The sequence below is a fragment of the Drosophila novamexicana genome, unplaced genomic scaffold (assembly GCF_003285875.2).
Source record: "Drosophila novamexicana strain 15010-1031.04,08,12 unplaced genomic scaffold, DnovRS2.1 tig00000008-arrow-pilon, whole genome shotgun sequence".
Taxonomy (NCBI): domain Eukaryota; kingdom Metazoa; phylum Arthropoda; class Insecta; order Diptera; family Drosophilidae; genus Drosophila; species Drosophila novamexicana.
This window is the reverse complement of record NW_020824765.1, coordinates 4037433-4057302: the sequence shown is the minus strand read 5'-3', so window position 1 is coordinate 4057302 and position 19870 is coordinate 4037433. Positions and strand designations below refer to the sequence as shown.

Sequence of the window (19870 nt, the reverse complement as noted above, 5' to 3'; positions counted from 1 at the left end):
TGGTTACATATGCTCCTGTTGTATGCATTAAATGTAGAATTTAATTCTGAAATTTTCAGCGCAAACCCCATTCAAATTCGTCAAATGCAACACAATCTAAGCTACCCAAAATAATTTCCATAGCATTACGACAAGCGTTCAACTCCGAAAACACTTTAGTATCAATTCGTGATGGCCGCCCGCCATTAAGTAAAAACGTGTCCGCAGAAGAAAAACAATTTCAAACGTTTTTGTTGACGAAACTGTCAAAATATTGCTTGTTTCGCTGCGGAAAACAAAAATACAGTGGAAGCACATGATTTCCACACAATTCCGACTTGTCAAAGTCAATAAAAGTGCAAAAGAATGTGCGTGAAAAATGTAAATCGATTTTTTTGTTTGTGAAAAAAACTTTTCGCTGCTCTTGCCTCTTTTTCGAGTGCAGCTCGCTAGAGGGCGGTACTAGTACACGCTTCGGAGTCGCAGAGTTCTATGCCGTGCTATCAGATCTTAACGCCGTTGTTCGCTCCGCCGATAACTTTTGTTTTTTTGTGCACCAGGCTAATAAATAACAAACTAATTTAATTGTGGTGCCAAATTATTTTTTCTGCATGTATTTAATGATTAGTTTTAATGTTATGTAGATAATATTTGTTATCGTTGCGCTATAGCCGATTTTAAAGAACGCCGATGTTGCAAACAAACAATTCGCGGCCTGGAAATGCTACGCGCCGTCGTTTCTCTTCGGCTCTGGCCGCCATTACTGCTTCCAGCAAAACCACGCTATACGCAAAATTCGTGAAATTTGTGTAAATTTTTTTACGAATTATCAACAAAATTGTGCGTGCAGGTGTGTGAAAAGCGCGGTAAAGTGTGCTAAAAAATAATTAAAACGGTATAAAAAATACCGCCGCTGGAATATATTAATGCTTTGGCAAATAATTGCAAAAAACAAAACCCACATGAAGTGCTACGTTTTTTTCGTCGTATTTTGCAGATAGGCTTCGTGTTTTTTCTTCGTGCAATTCGCCGCGTTTGTTTGGGCGAACTCGCCGCGAGTGTGTTTGTTTATGCCGCCTTTTTTACGCTCGCATCGGCGGCGCGGCTTTTTCTGCTTCTATCTTCTCGCGTTCCCTATGATTTTGCATTTTTCGAGTGTTTTATACGCAACTACAGCTCTTCTTTATTATTCATTTCACACACTGAAAAATTGCGGGTTTCAGAATGAAAATGATTCATACGTTTTGTCAACAACAAATTGACGATCTCATGTTCTCAAGAGCGTCAGACAATAACAAAATTATGCGTGCATGTCTGTGAGTGTTTTGCGTAGGAGTATTTGTATATATATATTGCTTTAAACGCGTGTGTGTGTGTGTGTTGTGCAGTTGCAAATGAAAACACGGCTCAAAATAAATTTCCCGCGCGCGCTTCAATTTGTTAAATCGGTTTCGCTTGTGCCTGTGTTAGTGTGGGTGCGCTTGTGTGCGTTTCGTGTGTACGTGTGGTTTGTTTACTTATTTGTTTTGTTGTTGTTTTGCAGATTTTTATCAGCTGCAGCAACTAACAGAACAGGAATACCAAGAACAGCAACAAGAACGCAACAAAACGCAACTGGAAGTCAATAATACCAACAAACAAACATTATTAAGAATAAAGATGAACTGAAATGTGCAAAATTGATCAACGTAATTATGCCAATTCACATAATTTTTTCGATTTCAACGTGAAAAATGTCGTCGACACAATTGCTGCACTCGTTATTGTTGTTGCTACCACTGCGTTGTCGTCGTAATTGCAATAAACTAATCTCTTTGGCCCTGTTGTTGCTCTCAGCGCTGTTCGCATACAACGAGCAACGACAGCAGCAGACGGCAGCAGAGGCAGCGGACGACGACGGCAGCAGCAGCAGCAACAGCAGCAGCAGCAGCAGCAGCAGCAGCAGAGGAAGCGGCCCAGCAGCAGCAACAACAAGAACTAAGCCAACAGTTACGTTGGACACGCCTTTGTATACAGCAGTAGCGACTGCAGCAGCCGTGGTCAAGCGGCGTTCCAACAAAAAAGCCGCCAGCAGCATCCAGAGCCGGGACGTGGGTACGGGCACGGAAACGGGCACAGGGGCTGCGTATATTAGCTGGCACAGCAGCCATTGCCACCGCAGCCCCGGTGCTCATACGGAGGCACAAGCAAAGGCACAGGCAGAGCAGACGGTGCTGCGTCCAGCAACAAATAAGACTCGCTCGGCGTTAGCGTTGACGTCGTTACATAAGCTTAAGAGCAGCATATCTCCTCCATCCATAGACGCTTCAATTTCGAGGCTAACAATAGCAACAGTAGCTGCAGCAAAAACAAGAACAACGAATCTGTTGAAGGGCTCCTGTAAAGAAGCAGCAACAGAAGCAGGCAAAACTGTAGGAATCTGCTGTAGGAATCCGCCGTTGCCACTGATCGTTGCAGGATCAGCCATTGGCAGTTGCCACTGCATAGCATCGATAGCAACTTAAGAGCCACTATCACCATCACCCACAACAACAAACAGATAAATAATCAGACAACATTAGCAACAGCAAACAATTCCACACACTTAGCAGCAAAACGTTCCATACAACAATCAACACACAACATCAAACAACAACAGCCACAGCCACAAAATGTCGAAACTATCGTTTAGGGCACGTCACTTGGATCCGTCCAAGCAGATGCCCATCTACTTGGCGGAGGAGCTGCCCGATTTGCCAGAGTATTCGGCCATCAATCGCGCTGTGCCACAAATGCCTAGCGGCATGGAAAAAGAGGAAGAGTCGGTGAGTTCTTCAAGTCGGTGGCGCATGCTTTGCTTGCAAACAAACTATCCAAATATAAATGGCAATTAAATTGATTTGCTAATGAGTATTTACACATTTACAGGAGCATCATCTGCAGCGCGCCATTTGCACTGGACTAATCATACCCACGCCCGAGGTTCTGCAAACGGATCAGCCGTTCTATGATGCCTATTATCCGCCGGACTACAAAATGCCCCGCCAAATGATACACATGCAGCGTAATTACTCATCAACTGTCCAAGTTGTCTCCGTTTAATTATCAATTTCATTTGACGTTTTATAGCCCTGGGCTTGGACACGGAGGTGCCGGACTATGACATGGACAGCGCGGACGATGACTGGCTGAACCAGCAGCAGCGCCTGCAGCTAACCGAGCTGAGATTCGAACAAATGATGGATCGGCTGGAAAAGAGCTCCGGGCAAACGGTCGTTACACTCAACGAGGCCAAAACGTTGCTGAATCAGGACGACGAGACTAGCATATCTGTGTACGACTATTGGCTGAACAAGCGCCTCAAGATGGTAAGATCTTAAAATGCGGAACACAGTTCCTTTTACCGATTACCAATGTCTTCTCTTGTAGCAACATCCGCTGATACTTACCGTCAAGACGGAGAGCCGACCGGGGGCCAGCTCCAATAATCCCTACCTGGCGTTTCGACGGCGCACTGAGAAAATGCAAACACGAAAGAATCGCAAAAACGACGAAGCCTCCTACGAGAAGATGCTTAAGCTGCGGTAATAATCAGGAAGCACCTGTTTGTATGTACATTCGATTAGCATTTCTCCCTTTGTGAAACGTTACAGACGCGACCTGCAACGCGCCACAACTATACTGGAGATGGTGCGGCGGCGTGAGGAGACAAAGCGTGATCACCTCAAGATGACGGTCAATATCTTTGAGAAACGCGTTGAAATGCGCGACTTCAACGGTGCAGTCTACTCGGAGCTCAATGCCCAATACAAGAACTCGAGGTACGTGTCATTTTGATGGGACACCTGTGACAATATCCCAAATCATTTGGCTGCCCATTCATTATTAGTAACATTTTGTGAAGAACATAATTAATATCAATCATTAGTCAAAAGTTAGCCAGAATAGCTTTATTTGCCATGACTTAATTCTGACGAAAGGATGCATTCATTTCAATTGAAAATGGGGAGTTTGGATAGTAAAGGAAAATAATTATGTTATAGTATCTGTTGTTATAGTATCTGCAGTAAAGTTATATAAATAGGTTGTATCACATAATTGATGAATATGATTGATTCATGTCGAGCTTCAAAGCAGTATCACTTTTCAATAACCTGTCTCAACATTTTTCAGACCCGTGTACAATTCCTTGTATACGAATCAATACTCACAAGGCGCCACGGCAGCTGGCACAACAGCTACGGGTGCTCTGATGGCCAGCGGTGGGGTGCTGACTCCGGGCATTTTGGCAGCGGGAAGCAACAGCAACACGGGAGTCTATGCGCAGGCGTCGCAGTACCTGAACACATCGAGTCTGACAATGGGTAAGTTCAGCGTGTAAGCATGCAGAATCAGTTTTTATGATGTTGGTTCGTTTGCAGAGGGCATCAGTGCTGGCAGTGGCAACGGGAGCAGCAGTCGAAAGGAGAAACGGCCGTACAAGAAGCGCAAACACAAACTTCCGCGGGAGAAGCAACTGCAGCAGCAGCAACATCAGCAGCAGCAACAACAACAGCAGCAGCAACAACAGTATTTGCCAGGTCTGGGCCTGGCGTCGTCAGCTTCGGGCGTTTCGCCTGCGCATCTGTCCCATCTGCATCACCTGCATCGCCAGAGCGCTTCACCGGCGGCCAACGAGTCGATTGTGGACAGCGAGGAGGAGGACTACCTCGGTGTCGGCGCCCAAAATGGCAACAAGCTGGGTTCCGAGAGCGAGGAGGAGGCGCCGTTTGCATTTAGACGCAGGCCGAGGTGTAACTACCTGCGGGTAAGCATACATTGCATGTTTTTATCGAACCCTTGGCTTATCCCTACTCACAGCCAGGCTTGGCTTAGTTGGGTGTTGGTTCGAAAAACAATATATATATACATTGTAATTTTCGAACCTTGCGGGAAGTACACTTGCTAGTCGCAGGATTCGCCGGCTCCGGCAAAACTTCCTTCCGTGATTTGTACGCAAGGATCTGTTTGCGCTCACAGATCTCTTCTACTTCTGGGTTCGCTCTTGAAACAGTCCTGCGTATCCGCAAGAGACACCCGGGTACAGTCTTACCTTACACAGGTCTTATCACTGTACTGTGCCAGTATCCTCGCTGATTTTTAGCACATAACACGCTCTGTAAGGAATAGGCGCTAATACAGGCGGCTAGTTGAGATAATCGTTTAACAAATAAAGGTTCTTAAACCTATATGATATGAAATATCTAACAAAAGTTGTTCATATATGCTGCGCTGCTTCTTACCTGCTCCCTAAATGGCCATAACTTATTCTTATTTTTCCCTTTGTCATTGTCGCAGACGCGTGGAGCTGACGAAGGCCGCTGGCCTTGGGAATCGCCCCCTGAGAACGCTGAGGAAGAGGCGCCGCCAGGTGCGGCCGTTGGGGCTGAGGCTAAATACCGCTATACGTTAACATCGATCAACTATTTCAGGTGCGTAACACTCTTGTGATTTGGCATTATTAAATTTCAGAGGTACCAAATGGCTAATATTTGTAATTTTATAGGCCACGCTGTATAGGCTTTGCACGCCGGCGTCTGGGGCGCGGCGGACGCGTGCTGCTTGACCGGGCCAGTAGTCGTTATGACGACCTGTGGTCGCAGTTCGACTATACGGTGATGGACAGCGTGGTGAAGAGCGACAAGCCTCTGAAGCACCAGCATAAACAGCAACTGTCCAAGCCCAGCTCCCCGCCCACCGTAGTTGATCTGCCTACGTGCAAGGAGTCAACCGCGGACGCAATTGCAGCACCCGAGGCGGCGCTCCCCAAGGTTGAGCCGGCCAGTGAACAGGTGCTGCCCAAAGAGGAGGAAGACGATGAGGGAGAGGATGAGCTGTGCACCGAGGATGAGAACGTCTCGCGCCTAAGCGTCTACAGCTCGGCGGTGACGCTGGAGCAAAGTCCCTACGAGATGCGCATGAAGCGTCGCCGGTTGCATCGCAAGAAACAGCAACTGCGCGAACTCAATGCCGCAAAGCGTCTCAAGAGCGCAGCCATTGAAAGCGAAGACGGCGTGAGCATGGATGATGGCATGCCGCGGCTGCGTCCACTGCCCCGGGCGTATTTGCAACGTTTGGCGCAGGCCCTGCATTCGTCGTCTCAAAGGCAGGCGGAAGAGTCGGCGGATGCGCATGCTGTGAGTTTGGAGAAGCAGCCTCAGCAAGAGCTGGAGCTGAAGCAGGAGAACTGCGATGAGCTAATAGAGCAGTCACGCCACGCTAATCATCAGCACCACCGTTCCAATAATAATAACAACAACAACAACACCGTGTTTAATAACAACAACAATAGTAGTAGTAGTAGTAGTAATATGAATAAGAATGTTAGCATTAGCGAAAAATTCAATGTGATAAAAGTGGAGGAAGCGGATGCGGACGGAGATGATGGGACAACTCTGAATGAGCAGCCGGTGGCCTCTACCTCGGCAGCGGCAGCTGCGGCACGCGCAGCCGAAGCGGCAGCTGCAGCAACAACAACAACAACAACAACAACTGCAATTGGATCTGCAAATGCAACAGTCGAGGAGGTAGCAAGGACGATAAAGCGCGAACTGATCGATGCAGATGACTCTAACGAGCCGTTGAGCAGCATACGCACAGCGGCGTCCATGCAAAATCAGCAGCAGCAGGAATTGATGGACGACGATGAGGCCGAAGATGACGTAAATCTGGCACAGCTTAGCAGCATAATACGGCACACAGCGGTTAAAAAGGAGCTGCAGGCCCAACAGCAGCAACAGCAGAAAAGGCAGAAGCAGGAGGAGAAACAACAGCAGGAGAGCCAGACACGTTGTTTCAACCAGATGCCCGATGTCATACGCCTGCACAACAAGCAACTGTACATTGATGCTGGAGGAGATGCGACCGCGGCGCCAACGGAGGACGACAACGAGTCGTATGACTATATGGGCGGCTTGTCGCCCACGTCTAGCCAGCGGCTAGACATCTGCAATGAGCTGCTGTCGGAGATCAGGCGAGACTGGCTGCACTTCCGGCCGAAGACGCCCACGGACGAGTTGTCGGACAGCAACCCAGGGGACGAGGGCAGCGGTAACGGCAAAGTTTGCGACAGCGCAGTCGTAGACTGGACACAGGATACGCCCATTAGCCTTGAGTTTGGTCTTTTGGGCAAGTGCAGCGACAACGACGACGACGCCGCAACCGACGCGCACTTCATGAGCAGCGCCTTCAAGTACACGGATCTCGATGCGGATGTGCAACTGCTGCAGACTGCCTACGGGCTGGACTACGCGCGCGACAGTAGCAATAGAAGTCCCGACAACACTAACGGCGACTGCTCTGACTCTGGCTCGGGCTCGTGTTCCGGTTCTGCGCTGGAATTCAATCTCAGCGGCGGTGATTCACTCAACGACATCAACAATCTGTTGGGCGATGAGCACATGCTGGTCAACATATTGCAGGAGTGCAGCGCAGATGACCCCAAGGCGCTCAATCAGGCTACCAGCTTCTGGAACGGCATTCTTGACGGCGAAGCGGCTGTCGACGAGGTTGAGAACGCCGACAATTTGCTCGACTGCAAAACGGCGCCCGTCTCCGACTTGAAGCGCACTGCGCGCAGTCGTGCTCACGAACGAGGCCCATCTGCGCCGCTGGGCAGTTCCAGTTTCACAACGGCCGAACACCAGTCGTCCTTCTTTTGCCAGGCACCGCCCGTCAAGCAAGAGCCGCCGCCAACATTGCCAGACACCGTGCCGTCGGAGATCACGTTGCCCATCAAGCTGGAGCCAGCGGAGGCGGCACCCACACCGCCGACGCTGCTGGCACATGCAGCGGCACTTACCTTAACGACACCTACGCCGCCCGCCATTGTAGCGCCAGCAGTTCCAGCTCCAGCTCCAGCTCCTGCAGTGCCAGCACCAGCGCCCACACCAGCTCCAGCACCATTAGTTGCCAGCACTGCAGCAACGCATCTGCTTAACATACCCGCCCAAATCACAACGCAGCATCAACAACAACAACAGCAACAGCAGCAGCAGCAGCAGCAACTGCCTCAGCAGCCGAAGCCTACGCAGGTAGCTGTGACGCAGCAGCTGCTGAATCAGTTTGCGGCCACCGCGGCGCCAGCTGCCACACAGCTGATTGCGAGGACAGAGTTCGTGAGCAGCGGCACGGCCGTGGGTGACATTGTGACCATAACGCCGCATACGGGCAGCAGTCCGTTGCCGACGTTGCCTACCTTGACGCCGCAGCAGCAGCAGTTGCAGCATCAGCTGGCGCAGGCGCAGCTACGCAATGTCACCGTGCAGCAAAGACAGGCGACACCCCAGCAGCAGCAACAGCAGCAGGTGCAGCAGCAGCAGGTGGTGCAGCAACAGCAGCCCCAACAACAACAACAACAGCTGCTGTTCCAAATGCAGCGTGACATTGGCGGCTCGCCGGCCGTAATCTCTTCGCAGAGCATTGTGACTTCGCGCAGCGGCAATCATATGATATACACGACAAGCAGCGGCGAGATTATGACTGCGGCGGCACAGGTGGGTGCCCAGAAGGTGACATATGCCATACAGAAGAGCAGCGGTGGTAGCAGCGCCTCCATTGGACCCAACACTGTCATCACGCTGTCCAACGTCAAGCTGCAGAACGATGACAGCTCTTCGTCCTCGTCGGCCAACTCGAGCGTTAATATCATCAACACCGCCAGCGGACAGCAGCTGGCTGTGCACAGCATTTCTGGCATTCAGCAACAGCAGCAGCAGCTCCAGCAGCAGACAACAACAAGCACGCCTCTGATTGTGGCCACGCCCACGCGCAACAACGCCCACCAGCAACAGCAGCAGCAACTCGTGTCGCAACAGCAGCAGCAGCAGCCAATTGTTTGGCGTCAGGTGAGTGGCACCAACACAGCGGTGGCCACGACGGCGGTGCTCTCGAGCACCACATCGGAGTCGCCAACGGCCGTGGGCAACAAGATTCTGTGGACGAGCCGCACCACACAGAAGCGGCAGCTAAACGGACCCGAAAACACAGGTGAGTCGTCAGTTCTCAATTGAATGCGCAGCTCGATTATTTAAAACCCCTTTCGAGCAACTATACCCCCTAGGTTGTGTATTGTAAAACGCAAGAGAGTGAGGGAGCTGCAGTGTTGAAAGTTGATGAGAGAGTGTTGAGATTTATGTGGCATATAGCACACGGAAAGTAACAAAGGCGCAGAGCAGAGGAGGAGGGCAGAAGTGCAGAGAAGAGAGTTGAACCAAGCGGAATTCCTAGTTACAAAAATGTAGATATCAACAAAAGCTAATTTTTAATATTTTCCAGTTCTGCTTAGGAGTGAAAACCTTATTTTGTGAATAATCACAAATGAAATCGGGCTTTTTTCAGTTTACAATGAGATATTTAAATATTTTCAAGGAAATACAACAATTGAGTAGCATATATTTATGGGTTTGATTGTTTTGAATTAATAATTTCAACTAACATATTGTGTTTTTGCTACCTTTTTGTGTTGTCTTAACTTTTTGATTAACTGCAGAACACATTTCCCAGATCGATAAATAATATAGCATACCTATCGGGGCGCACATTCCAAAAGTGTTTAATTAATCTTGTAGTGCTTCGTGTTCGTGTGTTTCTTTAACAATATCCAACAGTTGATCAACGCAATTAAAGTATTTTTAATAATCTATCTTTTGTTTCGTCAGAGCGATATTATTTATTGTAGCTGTAAAATATCCTGATGGCTTGCTTATTAATTATCAATTATTTATAATTTTGCTTACATCGGAAAACAATTTGAAAACTATCATTTGGGAAGTATCGCCACAAATGTAGACTACAATTTCTCTTCTTGGAGACCGTGTTTGAAGAACATAAAAACTGGAACGCTCTCGCCATTTAGTTCGCGATATTCGCACATGGCGACCATGCCATCGACGTCCATCGACTCGCCTGTAAAGAATTGCAATTCCTTGAATCTGCCCAGAATGTCCTTCATTGCCTTGTTCATGTTGGTTTTGAGCACATCCACTTCGTTGGGTGCATTCTCCTGCAAATGCTCTAGCACCTTCTTCATATATTCCTTTAGGTAGAGAGTGAAAGACTTCTTGTCTGCGAATCCAAATGATTCCTGCAGACGATGGTTCAGTATCACGTCAACGCCACTTTCTACGGCTGATTCGGTGCCCTCATCGGCCTCCTCGGCCGATGGATTGGCACCAGCCAGGACAATGTTGTCCTGATTACGGCTGACCAGCTTTCCATACACTTCATAAATAACATCGTCGACCAAGTTCATTTTGTACGTGTCCGTGAACATCTCATCTCCGGTAAAAATATCCTTGTAGACTTTCATGATTGCGTTCGCTTGGGCCTCTTATATAATCGACTCAAGGATGGGATTTGTACTTGACTCGTAATATCAATAGCAAGGACAGAAATCAGATATATCGACAGCGAAAAATGCGCTGTATAAATAGATTGAATTTTAGAATAGTTTGTATAACATGTTATTTAAGGAACGACTTTTTTCTTTATGTCTATTCCAAATATATTTGACATATATTACGAAGCTGACCAAAATTAAAAATTCCGTTTAGTACTGATATTACAGAGCTTTATAATTATTTTGTTAGACAACAAAAACGGGACTCATTTTTCTTATTATATTCTAACTCTAATGTGCATGCGACCACAGGGTTTTTTAAAATATCCACCTGCGAGTGTGGAAAATTCGTGAAAAATAAACTGCACTCTTGCCAGGCAAAGTTTGTATGAGTGAAGGTTATATTTTCAGCCTTATGCTGCTTATCACAGCTCTACATTATTAGTGAAACGGGCGGAATGGGTGGAAAAGGCTGTTTGATAGTATAAAAAAGTGTATTCGGGCATATGAATGACATATGTATGTTCGTTTTCCCTAATGTATCGTTATTGGCGTGTTAAGTTTATTGACATATTTTATTATAAATAACATCGGCATAAACATATATTTACAACTGCTGTTTTTTGTTGTCCTAATATTTACGAGTGTTGTAGTTAAGAAAAAGTTATATCATTATTATTTATAGCTTTTATCGACTTTTTGTTGAGCCTTCATAGTTTGTTTTGTTGCACTTTGGGACTGTTGATCAGCTTGTTACTATAACTATTGTTTGTTTGGTTTTTGCAGATATTAACAAGCTGTTGTTGAATCGTAAGTTCTCGCAGCGCAAGGTGGGTCAGCAGGTGGCGCAGCAGCAGATCCAGCTAACGAAGCAGCAGCTGCAGCAGTTGGTGCAGCAGGAGGATGAGCTGGTGGCTAGCGGAGCTGGCGAGCAGCTCACCCTGCAGGAGGGCGGCGATGCACTGCAACAACAACAGCATCTACAACAGCAGCAGCAGCAACAACAACATCAGCAGCTGCAAAAGATCAGCAAGGTGATCAAAATGGCTCAGTTTCCGCTGCTTGTGTCGGACCTAAACCTGCAGCAGCAGACGGGTCAGCAGCAACAGCAGCAGAAGCCCAATTCGGCAGCGGCCATTGCGGCCAATCACAACTATAGTCTGCAGCCGGCGACGGCCATAATCACCTCACAGGCGGCGCCACAGCAGGCCAACAAGATCTTCCTGACGAGCAACAGCAGCGGCGGCAGCGGCGGCAACTTCACCATTGCCACGGCCAGCGAGCTGCAGGCAGCGGTGGCTGCCAGCAACGCGGGCCAGCAGAAGCTACACTACAAGGAGCTGCCCAATGCCAATGTCAAGCTGAACTTTGTGAGCAGCGCCACAACAGCGAATGCCGCTGATACGCTGGTCAGCCAGACGTCGCAGCAGTTGGGCTCCACTACGGTCGTGTTGAACAAGACGGGCGCACCGCTGCCCGCCGGAATCCAACAGCATCAGCAGCAGCACCAGAAACTCAAGACGAGCGGTGGTCAGGTGCAGGTGCCGGTCTCAACGGGCGACAAACGCGTGCTCTACACCAGCCTGTTGAATGTGAAACCCTTGCAGAAGAACAACAGCGGCCAAATGCAGATGCAGCTTGGACCCGCCGGACTGCAGCAGGTGCTGCGCGGCCGTCTTAACAACTCGGCCATTCTGACGCGAACCCTGCCGCTGGGCACCACCGTTAACAGCACTGGCGGCGGCGGAGGAGGCACTCCGACCACTATTCGACAGCTGGTCACCAGCAATGCTAACAATGTGGGCAATGCGGACGGTATTGCCAAGGAGGTGGGCAAGGTGCACGTGACCGTCGAGCAGGTGATTGCCAATGCCAACAATGGCGGCGTTGTGCTGCCCACCAACACCAATAACAACAACAATAACAGCAACAGCAACAATAACAACAACAACAACAGCAGCAGCAACAATGCGAATAGCAGCAGCAACAACAACGGCAGCGGAACAGGAGGAGGCGGAGTGAATGCAACAACGGGCAACGTGAACGCAACGCCGACAATCAACAGATGAGACGTGGACACCAGCTAACATCCAATGGCAAGTGGAGGTTGTTGCACCCTGAATCTGCCCAGTGGCACCTCGCTCAGCCTGGCATCGGCGGGAGCTGCGCGGTCGAGTCCGCTGATGGTGGCCCTGGGCCAGCTGTTGCAGCCGCCGCAGTGCTGCTGTGCGCTCTGCCTGGTCAAGCTGGGCAAACAGACGTCTGCCTAGACGGCAACAGCTACTGCTAATACTGCAGTTATATAAATATATAGATTATATATATAGAATTTCATATGCATATATACAAAAAGAAAAACCTACAAATATTCGGTGTGAATATAAATGTGTGAGACCCTCCTCCTTCTCCTCCTACTCGAGATACGCCCCAAAGGTTTTCCAAATTATTGTAACATACGGCAGATCGGATGGGAAGGAATGCTGGTGGAGAGGAGCCGCGGCGGGCTGGGCGGTATGATTTAGTAAATCTTATGATTATTATGTAATTTGTAACTCGTTTTGCTATAGTTGCTTTACTTGCATACATACAAAACTAAACGAAGAGCAGCAATAAGGAACACTTGTGTATAAATCTATAATGAGAAGCCACCAATAACGAAAAACAAAAAAAGTTCGCTTAATTTTAGATATGTGTGTAACGATTCAGGTCTTATTTTCAAGATCGCCTAACCCTAGAGCCTATATATAACTATATATATATACCTATATGTATATATGTATCTAAAATAGTAGCGCTCAGCCCCGCACTGGGCAAATCGAAGCAAACCAATCAACCAAGCAACCAGCCAAGCAAACCAACTAAACTAAACTATAAACTAATAATAAAAAAAAGAAACTATAAACAACTCATTTGTTAAATAGCAAACTGTACATATTTGATAATAATTTTGAATGATAATGCTAATAAATATATTTTAAGTGATACAAAATAATGTTAGTTGGCATCTCAACACACACAAACACACACACACACGTATGTATATATATATATATATTTAGTGTATATATATATATAAACCTACACACACACACACACACACACATGGACATTTGGCATGTTAGCTTTCAGCTCATGCCGTTTCAGAACCACGCGCTTTAGCAATGCTGCCACGCCCACTCGATTGGCGTTGGCAGCGTGCGTTAACAAAATAAAAGAAGAAGTTAAAATATATATAGATATATATATATATGTATACATACATATATATATATATATATATTTGAGGATGTAGTTGAAGGAGCAACATTTTTCAATGTACGTAAATTAAATTAACTTATGCTGTAACAAGAATTAAACTACATTTAGTTATTTTAACTATGAAATACAGAAGGAACGATGGAGAGTGAGAGAGGCAGAAGGGGGAGTTGCGAATTCGATAAAGATTTGAGAGATCGATTGGGCAAGAGTAAAATGTAAACACATACACGTATACACCTACACACACACACACACACACACATAGAGAACACTATTAATGTATGCTATAATTAATATTATTATTATTATTTTTATACAAGGTAATACTTTTAATTGTATCTGTAATTGTAACTGTAAAACGCAGAAGCAGAATTCAATGCTTGTGCATTTTGAAACGATCAGTAAATATTTTAAATCCAAAACCACATCCGAAAAATTATAATAGAATATAATATAATATACAAATAAAATACAATTAATATACGTAGTTGTACTTTCTTTAGTGTGTAAACTAGCATTGTAAGAGTAAGCGATAATAAATGGAAACAAAATGCAAAACTTAAAAACAATTAATAAACAAAGCAAAACAACAACAACAAAAACAACAAAAATACATAATTACGGCCGAAACACTTTTGAAATGTTTATTTATTTTTGTTGTTAGCATTATTTGGATTTTCCTTTCATGTTTTGTTTGTTTTCTTTTTTTTTCAGTTTTTAACTTGAAATAAGAATAAACAGAAAAAAAATTAAAATAAATGAAGACATTTGTGAAAAAGCTTTACACACTCAACTCAACCCCGACTTCCGCTATAGAAAACTAACGAGTCCCTGTCTAGATACTTACATGGACACATAGATACATGCACGCACACATAGGCATCTGTAGTTAGTGTGTGAGGCAATGCATGTTTGTATATTGTACCTTACATAGCTTAACATAAACAATTATGAACTTAATATGTATAGATATATCGACGAACGTTTTAAGACTAATAATACTCAATACACGTAAATACGCAGACAAATCGGGTTCCTTTTGGATATTTGGTTCTATTTGCATTATTTTGTGGGTTCGACTTGTTTCTACTCCATAAATCAAATGTGATGTGTATTTTATGATTTAGAAATTTGCAACTACAATTACGGGTAAAACGCGAAAAAGGAAAAATAAAAAAACAAACAAAAATTTAATAAGAAATTGTCTATTGAACAAGCAAATATAGGGAAGAAAATTGTATTTGAATATACTTATATTTATACTCACATACAGACACACACACACAGACTGTTTAAATTTTGATTGAACACAAATCAAATGAGAAAATAAGATTACAAACAAATATATATATATATATATATAAACATTTAGATTTGAACTCTCGTTGTTGCATGGTTTGTTTTTCGATTACTTTCGGCAGCAAACAAATTGTATTATCGATCATAATGTAAATCGATCAGAAAGAAAATAGCTTTGATCAGACGCTCGTTTGTTAGTCTGGGGTCTGTTTTTTTGTTTTCCGTTTTGTTTTTTCCATTTCCATTTCGTCTAGTAGCTTACATACTCGTATTTGTAAATATGTATTTAAAATATATATACTATTTTTTATATGTACTTAATCGTTTTTAAACTCTTCTTTTCTACACAATAAGCCAAAGATTCGCACACTAAACGATTCTGGCTGAAATATCGAATTGTAATTTTAACAATTATTTACAGCGAATAACAAATACACTATCCCACACAGACACACATGCAAAAAGCACAGTTGCAATTTGAATTCCTGCCATCCCAGATACCAGATCAAAATTCTCGAACACCCGATTACTCCCAACTCCCGACTCCCAACCAATAAAGCTACTTGATAACGCTCTCTAATTAACGGATATGTAAAATTACCAAACGAGTATTAATAGCTTAAATATGCATATAGTCTCTGTATAAATCTTCAACTATTTACAAATTGGTAATCCATTTCAAATATGCAGTCGCGATCCAGGACTCAATATCCCACACGCCACATGGAACCTATTGGGCTCCTCGAGCAAAAGGGCGCTGAGACATTGGGTCCAGGTCGGAAGTCGGCTGGGGCGACTGCACAGGTATATAAATAGTTATTGTTAGTAAATCAAATAAGAAAACTGGAAACGCTTGTTGTGGTAATTAAGAAAACTAAAAATATAATATTAATAATAATAAAACAAAAAAACGAAGAGAACAAATAAATTACAACAAATATCTCATATGATAATCTACATAATAGATACATTAACTTGGTACACTGTAAAAAAACAAACTAAAGCACAACATTATTATATATAGTACATATAAATCGTATGTGAAATAAAAATAAATTAATGTTTATAACAATAACAAATGGCATAAGCGATTTTAACTGTTTCTTGCATAAGCTTTTCAATACGAATACCACACATACAATTTAATATATATGCCCACAAATATACACACATAATACATATTTAGACGCGTACGAGAATGGTTCCACAATTCGATCGGACAACCTATCTCCGCGGTGTATATATATATATATATATATATAATTAACAGCGGCGATTCAAAAAGATATCTGAACAACCAATTGAAAGCAAAATAAATCTATAAAACCGACTTGCACGATTCTGCTGGTATGTTTGAGGGTTCACTCTAATCTGTTGTTGGGCCTACAAAATAGAATATTCATCTGGGAAAAGTAAATTCGACTTGAGCTAAAAGAAACCTTTGAAATAGGTTAAAAAATCATTTCTGTTATGTTGTAAATTTATGTACGTATGTACTGGAGAACATTGTCCTGGCGGATGCATGATTACATCGGCTGGACACCGTCTCCTTGGTGCTCGGCGCAGATCTGTATTCGCAACTCATCCGACCGGGATGGATGCCCAGTCTGGAGGGAGCACCATATTCGGATGGTTCCTCTCCGGGACCTGCAGCCATTGACGTCAGGCGGCAGACAGCTTAGCTCCCTCCTTGTCAAGGACTTCCTTTTGCCAGGGGGCGTAATGTTCATGCCGTAAAGTATACTACGCTTACGCAAATCTGCAAATTCTGTCGTTTATATGGCTTTCCAGCCTCCAAGCGACATAAATTGCAGATTAGACAACAAATGTTGAACCTAACAAAAGACTGAGACTAAAGCCCAATTGAAGTTAATGTAATATGTATTGTCATTTGGAGCTTAGGCATAAAAAGGGCAATTGAAATGTGGCTAAGCTAAGAAATGAAACTATTTTGGCAACACTTTACGTAAGATGTTTTCGTTTATTTGGCGCACTCTTAATCGGACGGCTCGACGGCAATGCAAGTGGCTTTTGCCAATTTGGTTAATGCTTGGAGCTGAGTGCATTAGATGCTGCGCCTATCTGTCAACTGGCAAAAACGGCGACTGAGCGAAAAAACACGTTCAAATTAAAATTTCCACTTGCCTCTTGAGCAGCGATCAATTAACACTCGGCTGGCCATAAAGCCGGGCTAAGTGCCGGAGCTGCCAACCTGTTTGTTTACTTTGCGCCTCGTTAAAATCAATAAAGGCAGCGACTTGTTACAAAAATTAAACACGACTAGAGGATACCCCGCAACAGGCGCAGAGCTGCCTTTTTATTCTAGCTTCCTTCTAGATAAACCAAGAGAAGAACCCTTAGCTACTATGGGAAAGACTACCAGAAGTAACTGGTGTGTTTATTATGGGATCTTTATGAAATTTTCAGGGCATAAAAGTAACATCCTAATGTGTGTGCATACCAAGGCCCAAGGCTATATCTGGAATGAAATAAGGGCAGGAACGGGGGGAAGTGTTTCAAAGTTGAAATATATTCCGACTTGTCCTGTGTATATTATACGAAAGAAATCTTGTGTCTTAAGCTATTGTAATTTACGAGTTAGGCATATAATCGATATTGGCGATATTATGAAAATGGAAGGAGATGTGTAAAAACGAAACGTTTATATCCAAATTCAATTCTGTGGTATTCATCCAAGATTGACGAGCTTTATACTTTACGTGCTTGGATCTCCAAGTATCTAGATACTCATGCCTGTTACATATACTCGAACCAAACCAGCATACCCGTTATACCCCTTTCAAATGGAGCCAAAAAAAACTCAAGTTGAGTTTTGTAAATGAGCGCTGCGTATCCAGCTGAAGCCCAGCCGCAGATCAGTCCAATAAATAAATGCCAGAGAGCTGAGTAGTCGAATCAAAGGCAGGCGCTTTGCATGTCCAACGCCAGCTCCAGCTTCAGCCGACTCCAAGTTGGATGCTGTTGGCCAGTTGCCGTTTTCCGCCGCCCTCACCTCATGCTGCTGCTCCTCCGGCCACACTCCGGTGTGAAAACTGTTCGTTTTGGCATCGATTTCAATTTCGCATGCATTTGGTGCGTTTGCTGCGAAGGCCCATTGCCCAGGCGAATGCTAACTGGCATTGGCAACTGCAATCGGCGTACTGTGGATCTGGTGTTAAATATTTGAAAGCAACTTCGTTGCAGTTGTCACTCACGCTTGTTGTTGTTGCGATCTCAAAAAGAGCAACAGAAGCTCATTTTGTTGTCATGTCGAGGTGTCATGTTGCAATGTTCCAGCTGGCGGTTGCCGTTTCCAGTTTTCAAATTTGCAGTTGCCGTTGCCGTTTGGCAAAAGGCACAGCCAAAGCCGATGCCAAAAGCTCAGCCATGAAATTCGTTAACGGTACGTTGACACTCTCGTATCAAGATGTGTCCAACTGCCTAAGACGCAGCACATGTAAATCTGTGACCTTTCGCCTTACCCCTGCCCCCGTCCCGCGGCGCATTGCAAATTACCAAGCTCGCGATTAGCATATGCCCCACAATTGAAATCTCATGCACTGATTAGGCGGCATTAGGTCGCAATTAAGTAAAACTTCGGCCCCAAACATCCCAACATCAACAGATATGCATAACATATAACACACACATGTGTGCTTACCCGGATCGAGGGTCGCTCCATTTCTTTACGATATCTAAAATCAAAAGCGATTAAATTTTTCCTATATTTAGTCGTTGAAACATTTGTTTAATCTTTTAAAATAAACAGCTTTTATAGAGACTTTTAACAGAGAGCTTTAAAATTAATATTTAAGAAAGAGATTGAATAAAGAACTTATGCGATGAGCTTTAGCATTAAGCTTTAATCATGAGCTTTAACAATGAGCTTTAGCAATGAGCTTTAATAAATAGCTTTAATAATCAGCTTTAAACCAAAAATTAAACAATCTTTGCCCCCATTTCCATCCTTAAACTTATTTAGACATACACTATCTCGAATTTATATAGCTTTAAGCAAAAACATTTTTCTATAAGCGAAGCAATTCCACATAAAAGCACATATATCAATGATGGACAGAAAAAAGTTTCAGACATTTTGTTCTTCAGCAATTATTTCATGAGGAAATAGATTCCTTTTTATAAGCTCCCTTGTCTGTATTCTAAAATATAAATAAGTATTTCTATATCATATTATATTATATTATAAAGAATCAATACAATATATTGGATGATTGTAAGGAATAATTTCTCGAAATAGAGATCGAATTTGAGGCCCATTCGAAAGAAGAATTCGCATTAGGTAATCAGGCAACCCTCGCTGGCGTCCTCCGAGGCAGCATTTGGGATGCATTTCTCCATGGGTCACAGTTGGCGAGGAGCACAATGCCTTGGGGCTTGCCTAATTTGATTGCAATGCTTAGATTTGTGTCTGGCTTGGCGCAAACGTGACTGAGAGTTGGAGAGTTGGCCCAGGGCCTGCTCGGCGCAGCCTCCTTTCGATTTGGATGTCTCGCGCTCCTTGCGAATCTCGGCAACTGCGACTGCTCGCCACAATTTTCGCTTGTCGTATTTCGCTTTTAATTGGCTACATGACGTGCCAACTGCGCCTAGGACGCCAAATAACATGGATTCCGGAATGCAAGACATCGAGTTCGCTCTCCGTTCGTCTTCGAGCCCCTCTCCCGCCTGCCCACAGCCTGGGACATGGTCCTGGTACGGCATCGACTCTGCCTCGATGCTGCTGTGCGCCATATTTTGCACTCAATTCCAGGTGCTGCCATCTGCAGCAGCTCCTCCTCCTACTCCTCCTACTCCTACTCCTCGTTCACCTGGTGGGAAGGTGTTGCTGCAGCATTCAAGCCCGATTTTCATTCGTTTGTTTGTTTGTTGGTTTTGTTGTTTGCTGACTGCTTCGTTAACGTTGTCATGAGTTGATTTAAGCCACTTTTGTTGGCCCCCGAGCGAGAAACTGTGTGA

General features: G+C 44.6%; 2 protein-coding genes across 2 annotated transcripts; one reads left to right on the top strand and one right to left on the bottom strand.

The window, feature by feature from the left end:
* Nucleotides 1-1921: 1921 nt before the first annotated feature.
* On the top strand, nt 1922-12417 carry LOC115770853. Its single transcript, XM_030716324.1, has 10 exons — nt 1922-2783; nt 2887-3022; nt 3088-3326; nt 3388-3542; nt 3612-3779; nt 4132-4322; nt 4380-4765; nt 5296-5429; nt 5504-8985; nt 11123-12417. Exons 1-10 carry the CDS (start codon nt 2631-2633, stop codon nt 12403-12405), a joined length of 6327 nt encoding a protein of 2108 aa, XP_030572184.1. The 5' UTR covers nt 1922-2630; the 3' UTR covers nt 12406-12417.
* Nucleotides 9630-10483, bottom strand: LOC115770943 (translationally-controlled tumor protein homolog). The gene has a single exon (XM_030716434.1). It carries the CDS (start codon nt 10304-10306, stop codon nt 9788-9790), a length of 519 nt encoding a protein of 172 aa, XP_030572294.1. The 5' UTR covers nt 10307-10483; the 3' UTR covers nt 9630-9787.
* Nucleotides 12418-19870: the final 7453 nt, after the last annotated feature.